General features: G+C 46.7%; 1 protein-coding gene across 1 annotated transcript in view; it reads right to left on the bottom strand.

The window, feature by feature from the left end:
• LOC136685450 (RAS guanyl-releasing protein 2-like) overlaps nucleotides 1-10,000 on the bottom strand; it is a 25,953-nt gene that overhangs the window by 10,641 nt on the left and 5,312 nt on the right. Inside the window, exons 2-5 of the mRNA XM_066659378.1 lie at nucleotides 9,457-9,738; nucleotides 3,137-3,217; nucleotides 477-599; nucleotides 206-321 (exon numbers count right to left, since the gene is read on the bottom strand). Of these exons, the coding sequence (XP_066515475.1) occupies nucleotides 206-321; nucleotides 477-599; nucleotides 3,137-3,217; nucleotides 9,457-9,738 (602 nt within the window). The remainder of the gene's footprint in view (nucleotides 1-205; nucleotides 322-476; nucleotides 600-3,136; nucleotides 3,218-9,456; nucleotides 9,739-10,000) is intronic.

Genomic DNA, 10,000 nt, shown 5'->3' with positions numbered 1-10,000 from the left:
AATACATTTACCTTCAATTTATTATTTCATTATTGATAAGTTAATGCGCATTCTGCTTCTTACATAGACACAGCAGACACATGCCAAGAACGCACGCTGAGAAAAATGCGCCACTTGCACTGGATATAAACTGTTACTACTGAGTGTAAAGGCTTCAGAGAGTAGAGACCAGTGCCTCAGGATAATGTCATATTTCTACACTCACTGGTTGGTGTCCAGCTCTCCAAACTTGCTGAGATAAGGGAAGTTATTCCTGATGCTCTCAAACTCCTCGCGGGAAATATGACCGTCTCCATCAGTGTCAAAATTCTTGAACACAGACTGCAGACAAGGGAACATGACATGGGAACAGTCCTCTATGAACCTCAACAGTCAAACACGTATTATTAAACACAACAGCTGTAATAAACATAGCTCAGCTGAAACACATCTAAATCTATAAGCTTTGAGCAAAACCATTAAACAAATGAACTTACATCAACCATTTTTTCAATGTGTTTTGTGATGATGGCGGGATCTGCTTTGGGTTTCACTGAAGCTGCCCATTCATCGATCATTGACGGTCGCTTTGCTGTTGAACTGGGGGTGGAGCTTGAGTTCTGATCAGACAATAACGATAATAAAATCCATGTTAGAATATGTAAGTTCATCTGGAGACTGTACCAGTTGTGTTCAGATCAGGCAAAGGGTTTCATTCCAAAGTGCTATAGACTGCTTTCACGATGATCATTAATTGAACACTAACATTCCTTCATTCATTCATCTTCTGTAATCACTTCATCCTCATCAGGGTCACAGTGGGTCCAGAGCCTACAGAGAATCACTGGGCGCAAAGTATTAGCACAACCTTGACAGAGCACCGGTCCATCATACACTCACCCAATCACTCACACATTCACACACTCACCCATTCACTCATACACTCACACCTGTGGACAGATTCACACACTCACTCACTCACACATTCACACACTCACCCATTCACTCACACACTCACACCTGTGGACAGATTCACACACTCACTCACTCACACATTCACACACTCATCCATTCACTCACACACTCACACCTGTGGACAGATTCACACACTCACCCAGTCACTCACACACTCACACCTGTGGACAGTGTCACACACTCACCCAGTCACTCACACACTCACACCTGTGGACAGATTCACACACTCACTCAATCACTCACACATTCACACACTCACACACTCACACCTGTGGACAGATTCACACACTCACCCAGTCACTCACACACTCACACCTGTGGACAGTTTCACACACTCACCCGGTCACTTACACACTCACACCTGTGGACAGATTCACACACTCACCCAGTCACTCACACATTCACACACTCACCCATTCACTCACACACTCACACCTGTGGACAGATTCACACACTCACCCGGTCACTCACACACTCACACCTGTGGACAGATTCACACACTCACTCAATCACTCACACATTCACACACTCACCCATTCACTCACACACTCACACCTGTGGACAGTGTCACACACTCACCCAGTCACTCACACACTCACACCTGTGGACAGTGTCACACACTCACCCGGTCACTCACACACTCACACCTGTGGACAGATTCACACACTCACTCAATCACTCACACATTCACACACTCACACACTCACACCTGTGGACAGTGTCACACACTCACCCAGTCACTCACACACTCACACCTGTGGACAGTGTCACACACTCACCCAGTCACTCACACACTCACACCTGTGGACAGATTCACACACTCACTCAATCACTCACACATTCACACACTCACACACTCACACCTGTGGACAGATTCACACACTCACCCAGTCACTCACACACTCACACCTGTGGACATTTTCACACACTCACCCGGTCACTCACACACTCACACCTGTGGACAGATTCACACACTCACCCAGTCACTCACACATTCACACACTCACCCATTCACTCACACACTCACACCTGTGGACAGATTCACACACTCACCCGGTCACTCACACACTCACACCTGTGGACAGATTCACACACTCACTCAATCACTCACACATTCACACACTCACCCATTCACTCACACACTCACACCTGTGGACAGTGTCACACACTTACCCGGTCACTCACACACTCACACCTGTGGACAGTGTCACACACTCACCCAGTCACTCACACACTCACACCTGTGGACAGTGTCACACACTCACCCGGTCACTCACACACTCACACCTGTGGACAGATTCACACACTCACCCAGTCACTCACACATTCACACACTCACCCATTCACTCACACACTCACACCTGTGGACAGATTCACACACTCACCCGGTCACTCACACACTCACACCTGTGGACAGATTCACACACTCACTCAATCACTCACACATTCACACACTCACCCATTCACTCACACACTCACACCTGTGGACAGATTCACACACTCACACCTGTGGACAGTGTCACACACTTACCCGGTCACTCACACACTCACACCTGTGGACAGTGTCACACACTCACCCAGTCACTCACACACTCACACCTGTGGACAGTGTCACACACTCACCCGGTCACTCACACACTCACACCTGTGGACAGATTCACACACTCACTCAATCACTCACACATTCACACACTCACCCATTCACTCACACACTCACCCCTGTGGACAGTTTCACACACTCACCCATTCACTCGCACACACACACAAACACACACACCTGTGGACAATGTCACTCCACTCCAATGTGTGTGTTCAGACTGTGGCAGAAATAAAGGAGCACCTGGAGGAACGCCACACAGACACAGAGAGAACACCACACTCCTGACAGACAGTGACCCGAGGCTGAGATTGAACCCACAACCCCGTGACCCTGGAGCTGTCTGACAGCAACTCGACCTGCAGCGCCACAGTGTCTCCCTTCAGCATTAGACTCAGTCTCCACCAGAATGAAACAAACCTGCTGAGAGGCACACATCATTACCATCTTTATTAAAATAACAAAGCTGTCAGCTGTTATTCTCTTCAAACCCTTCCTAACACTTACAACAAAACTGTTACACTGGGAAAAAGCAGCATTTTGGAATGAAACCCTATTTATCCTTGGCTCTCGCTTGTAACTCACAGCTGGTTTAGTGCTGCGTGGTTCCCTCTGTAAAGACAGCTGGTATATCTCCTCTTCTGTGTGATACTGGTCCAGTGAAACCTGCATAAATCACACAGCAACAACATGTTTCTAAAATACTCTTCCCACAAAATAAAAGTTCTGACCAAACCCATGACACGTGAGTAATAGGGCAGGGCTTATACTTCACATAAACCTCATAACTCTGAGAACTTTGATTGTTCTGGGGTCTTAATGTAACCTGCTTTAGTCAAAACACCACAAGGATCAAACACCTCAGCAGCGTTCTCCCCCTGTCTAAAAAGCCCTGTTCAGAACTTTCAGCACCTGTTCCTTTAAATGATAACGAGCCGCTCGCTGTTCACCCTGACCCCGAGCGCACAGCAGTGAGGAGCGAGGAGCAGAAGCTCTGGTTTTTAGCCGTTTTCACTCTGTTCTCTTTCTTCTCCGTTCTTGTTTTCTCTGTATTTACTTTGAAAAGTTGTGTCTGTTTTGTTGCATTTAACCTAATCTTTGCACTCTCACACAGGTCCAGCGCTGTGATTGGACAGACTCAGACGAGGGGGCGGGGCATTTTTAATGTCTCTGCACTTGACGTTAGCAGCGGAGCAGAATCAGACCGGCTCGTTTTATCCCATGTTTTCTGACATAGGCACCTCAAAGAAAACTGTATGTGTGGTCTTGTTTCACAGTGTGTGTGTTTGTGGGCTCCAGATCACACATTACTTTTGCACAGGTGTTGAAAAAGTGACTTTTTCATAATATTTCCTTTTTAATGTTATTCCTTCAGACATTTCATTTGTCTTCATATGATACCTGTGCACACACTCTCTCCCGCTAATGATCTGTCCTGTTTGGAGCCAGAGTGGACTTCCAGATCCCCCAGATTCACTTGGGAAGACTAACAAATAGAAAGGTCTCTCTTGAGAATGAGCAGTTTACAGAGAAGCCAATTTGTAAAATGTTGATGCTGTCACATAAAGGTTAATGGGTTTGAAATGAATGCATGGGTCCACTGTAGACAGATTTAATAAGGCACAGCCTTTAGGCCTCTCTCTCTCTCTCTCTCTCTCTCTGTTCCTCTGTTTCTCTCTCTCTCTCTCTCTCTCTCTCTCTCTCTCTCTCTCTCTCTGTGTGTGTGTGTTCCTCTGTCTCTCTCTCTCTCTCTCTCTCTCTCTCTCTCTCTCTCTGTGTTCCTCTGTTTCTCTCTCTCTCTCTCTCTCTCTCTCTCTCTCTCTCTCTGTGTGTGTTCCTGTTTCTCTCTCTCTCTCTCTCTCTCTCTCTCTCTCTCTCTCTCTCTCTCTGTTTCTCTCTCTCTCTTTCTCTCTCTCTCTCTCTCTCTCTCTCTCTCTCTCTCTCTCTCTCTCTCTCTCTCTCTCTGTGTTCCTCTGTTTCTCTCTCTCTCTCTCTCTCTCTCTGCAGTGAGGTAGGAATTGCACCTGATGTCATATTTAAATCATTTTACACATCACACACAGAGAAAATGCAGTGATGCATAGAGAGTAATTTCCATAGCACAGTTCCAGCTTCTTCCTATAGTGGGTCTTTGTTAAGAGAGGAAGGCTGCACAAAAGGTCCATTGTATTTTTATAAAGTCAATTTCCTATGTGTACAACCACATTCCTGCACTTGGCCTGTATGAGGAGTAGCAACTATTGTTTGTGGAGTCCTCCCACTGTACTCCAAAGTGTGTGTGTGTGTGTCTGTGTGTGTGTGTGTGTGTGTGTGTGTGTGTGTGTGTGTGTGTGTGTGTGTATGTGTCTGTGTGTGTGTGTGTGTGTCTGTGTGTGTGTGTGTGTGTGTGTGTGTGTGTGTGTGTATGTGTGTGTGTGTATGTGTTTTAACAGGTCTAATCCCGCAGCACATAAGGGAGGACAGGAATGCTGCTTTTCTCTGATACGCACTGGCCATAATTCCCAGAATTGTACTAGAGTAAATACATGAAATGCATCCCATGAGGACTGAGAGTTAACACCGCTGATTGTTCACTGATGTGAAAATGTGCATGGGGAAAAACAAAAAACAGGTACAGGAAATGTGCTGGGGTGAAAAGGTGCCATTTCAGCTGAGTCATTTCAGTACACTTTCCATACGCTACATCTCTTCTGTTAACAGCACCCTTCTGAGCTGGATCCACAAGTTACAGGGAAATATAATATACAGGAATATTTCTATTATTCTGCAACTGCACCTCATATTGATATATATTAAAGTGGACATATGAAAAAAATCATATGTTGTGTAAAAGTATACACACATTCATTCATTATCTGTAACCCTTATCCAGTTCAGGGTCACGGTGGGTCCAGAGCCTACCTGGAATCACTGGGCGCAAGGTGGGAATACACCCTGGAGGGGGCATCATTCCTTCACAGGGCAACACACACTCACACATTCACTCACACACACACACCTACGAACACTTACCACCTACCAACGTGTGTTTTTGGCTGTGGGAGGAAAACGGAGCACCCGGAGGAAACCCATGCAGACACAGGGAGAACACACCACACTCCTCACAGACAGTCACCCAGAGGAAACCCATGCAGACACAGAGAGAACACACCACACTCCTCACAGATAGTCACCCGGAGGAAACCCACACAGACACAGGGAGAACACACCACACTCCTCACAGACAGTCACCCAGAGGAAACCCATGCAGACACAGAGAGAACACACCACACTCCTCACAGACAGTCACCCAGAGGAAACCCATGCAGACACAGAGAGAACACACCACACTCCTCACAGACAGTCACCCAGAGGAAACCCATGCGGACACAGGGAGAACACACCACACTCCTCACAGATAGTCACCCGGAGGAAACCCACACAGACACAGGGAGAACACACCACACTCCTCACAGACAGTCACCCGGAGGAAACCCACACAGACACAGGGAGAACACACCACACTCCTCACAGACAGTCACCCGGAGGAAACCCACGCAGACACAGGGAGAACACACCACACTCCTCACAGACAGTCACCCGGAGGAAACCCACGCAGACACAGGGAGAACACACCACACTCCTCACAGACAGTCACCCGGAGGAAACCCACGCAGACAAAGGAAGAACACACCACACTCCTCACTGACAGTCACCCGGAGGAAACCCACGCAGACACAGGGAGAACACACCACACTCCTCACAGACAGTCACCCGGAGGAAACCCACGCAGACAAAGGAAGAACACACCACACTCCTCACAGGTTCCTGGAGCTATGTGACTGCGACACTACCTGCTGCACCACCGTGCCGCCCAAAAGTATACATTAAAGGAACAATATGCAATATTTTCACATTAAAATTGCAGCTTCAAAATCATTCTGATGCTTCACTTAGCTGTAATAAGGAACTAAATTACGTAACTTTTAGAGGAGGGTAGGAAACCACCCAGCACCCTCCACACTGTTTCAGTACAGTGCTGTAAAAATAAGTTATACTAGGGAGAGCCCGAGGAGCAAAAAATATTTAAGAAATATCCAAACCAAATTAGTGTTATTTTAAAGTGGGCATCCGGAGCCCACCAACAAACACATTGTGAAACAAGACCACCCAGTCCACATTTCCACTTTGAAACTGCTGCGTCCCAAACACAGTTTCAGAAACACAAATTAAGACAGAAACAGGGTTTCATATCTCACACACCTAAGGAACCAATACTAGGAATGTTCAGGGTGTGGCCTTTGTTCTTAGTAATAACTTCTAAATCTTTCTGAGCAGAGCGGGGCTTTTAAGAGTTTAAGAAATGGCCAGAGGGGGCTTTAAAAATATTCCCTGAGATGCAGTTTACCTAAGTGGCTCATAATTAACCCTAAGTGGCTCCACTTTAACTAAAAGCCTGTTTCAAACTGGCCATGTTGCTGCCTTAAATGATCAGACGTTCCGAATCCATCAGACTGATCAACCCTGTTCGTTTGCTTGCAGTTTTTCAGTGTAAGAATAAACTGCTGTATAAATAGAAACAGCTTGAACAGTCTAAGCTCAGTAACTGATTAATACAGTGCCACTGAAAGCGTGTTAATGTTAAATAACCGAAGCCTGCCCTTCATGGCTTCAGCGTGAGTGATTCTGAGCTCCTTCTGAAGGCCAGTTCAGAGAAACACCCCCCAATATTTCACATCGCGGTGCACTGCCCAATGCCCTTCTGCCTGAACACAAACATCAATCTTTCGCCTGACGTAAACAAATTTGGTTTCCCCCCAATGTGAGAAAATTGAATATTGATCGGGAAGACTGCAAGCCCTCCTTGTGCCCTTCAACTCTGCACCATAAAAAGAGTTATCTCTGACTTGCCCTGGAAATTAGGCAGCGCTGTATCTCTCACGAACACCTGGAGCAGGCAGAGAATACTCAGTCTTTAGGAAAGAGCTTCCCATGAATAGAGCAGTTCTCCAGCTGGAAATGCTACAGCAAAGACAAGGGGGTCACAAATGTAATGGTTCAAAGATGTTCATTACAGAACACATTACACAATTAGATGCAAATACCTCATCTGAAGTGAGACACATTGGCTTTAATTAGTTTTGCTCTACGGGTTTGATTTAAAACCTTAAAACACAGGGAGAACACACCACACTCCTCACAGACAGTCACCCGGAGGAAACCCACACAGACACAGGGAGAACACACCACACTCCTCACAGACAGTCACCCGGAGGAAACCCACACAGACACAGGGAGAACACACCACGCTCCTCACAGACAGTCACCCGGAGGAAACCCACACAGACACAGGGAGAACACACCACACTCCTCCCAGACAGTCACCCGGAGGAAACCCACGCAGACACAGGGAGAACACACCACACTCCTCACAGACAGTCACCCGGAGGAAACCCACGCAGACACAGAGAGAACACACCACACTCCTCCCATACATCACCCCACCCCTCACTACCTCCCCCCCACCCCCCCCCCACCCTCCCCCCCCCCCCCCCCCTCCCCCCTCTCCAACCCCCGGAGTGGGAATCGAACCTGTACTGAATGTACAGTATCAAACCTCAGAAGAACTGTGTAGGTTCAGTTATCTCAGAGTAGCAAAAAATGGGGGCCAAACCTGTCCCACTTCTGGTACTATACGGCTCAATAACAACACAGACATATGTTGTTTGGGCCGGATATGGACAACATTTCATAACCCGGACCCGGCTTGGTTACGGTACGTGTTTCTTGGGTCGGACTTGGGCCAAATTTGACTTACATGGCCCAGAGTTGGTCCACAACACAAGCTGATATCTGGTCTAACTAAAGTGGAGTTGTGGTTGAGTTGAAGCAGATAGATTCACTCTGAGTCGACTCCAAAATAAATATGTAGAAACTTTGTAGAAAAAAACCTGTGGAGTTCATTTACACAGAAAAGCTTCCTAAGAGACCTGGGGTGTGAGGGCGTGTCCTGGATCGTTGCTGATCTTCTTAAATCCTTTCTAAAAGACATCCGATCAGAATCTGAGGTCATTCGAGATAAAGCTGAAGTGCGATGTTAGAAACTCTTCATCTCTTTGTGAAAACACACCATCGCTCATTTCACACACAATTCCACCGGTCGCACACGATGAGAGGCGGGACTCAGGTGTGTGTCTCAGCCCTCCCTCACAGCACCATCGCTCCATACATGAAGGGAGTAAGGTGTGGTGATGAGATGGAGTGGACTGGGTAGACTCAAACACACACACTGTGAAACAGGACCACTCAGTCAGTCAATGTTTGGTATAAAACGAGCCGTTCTGATTCTGCTCCATTTCTGAGATGAAGTTCAGAGACTTTAGTATTGCCCCGCCCCCTCACCTCAGTCTCTCCAATCACTATTTATGGGCGAGCCCAAAGACGACCCAAGTAGGTCACAGATGTTTCACTAAGACTGTTCCTGCTTTAACCAAACAACCACAAGGATCAAACACCACAGCAGCGTGCTCCCCCCTGTCTAAAAAGCCCTGTCCAGATTGTTCCCTATTGGCAGCGGGTAGAATATGTCTCCTTTAAAAGTATCTTGAATCTGCAAAGCTTATTTTACACATTAAAAATAAGCACAGACCAAAAACGCAGACAGACAAACTGCATTTGATCTAAAGTGAACTGTGTCGGCTGGTTATTATTTTGCACTGTATATGAGCTCATACTGTATGTTCACTATGAAAAATAACACTGCATCCAACAGTAAAAAAATATTTTATTCGATTTTCTAAACTTGCCCACACCGAGAAATCTTTCCTTCCTTAAAATACTGTTATATTTTGCCCTTGACAGGTACCGTATCACACATCCACCAGCCACCTTACGCCTACACATTCCACTCAGCTGTACACACTCACCGTGAGCAGGTTGAGGAGATCAGTGTTGGCTTCTATGCTGGGCGGGGTGGTCTGTACGAGTGCGAGCTCCTGCAGAATGGCATAGAGCTGCTGAGTCTTTGTGAGGTTGACTCGAGTCTTCTCTGGGTCCGTCCAGTCTGGAAGGGCCACATGTACCGCGATCAGATCCTTCAGATGGACGCCCAGGATGGGGAACTTAAACCCAGAGCATTCTGCAAAGCGACGGCGGTACTGACTGTAGTTTCCACAAGATGTGACTAGTTCTATCAGGCTGTTGAATGTCTGATGGACAGGAGAGAAAAAGCAGGTAAATAAACTGTAAAAGTGAAAAATAATTAAAATGCAATTCTGAATTATTATTAAAAACACTAAATACATTCATTATTTAAACATTATTTAACATTATTTAAACCCATGCAGACACAGGGAGAACACACCACACTCCTCACAGACAGTCACCCGGAGGAAACCCATGCAGACACAGGGAGAACACACCACACTCCTTACAGACAGTCACCCGGAGGAAACCCATGCAGACACAGGG

Source organism: Hoplias malabaricus, unplaced genomic scaffold, assembly GCF_029633855.1.
Source record: "Hoplias malabaricus isolate fHopMal1 unplaced genomic scaffold, fHopMal1.hap1 scaffold_102, whole genome shotgun sequence".
NCBI classification, from domain to species: domain Eukaryota; kingdom Metazoa; phylum Chordata; class Actinopteri; order Characiformes; family Erythrinidae; genus Hoplias; species Hoplias malabaricus.
Note: the sequence above shows the minus strand (reverse complement) of the source record. Positions and strands in the feature narration are given on the sequence as shown.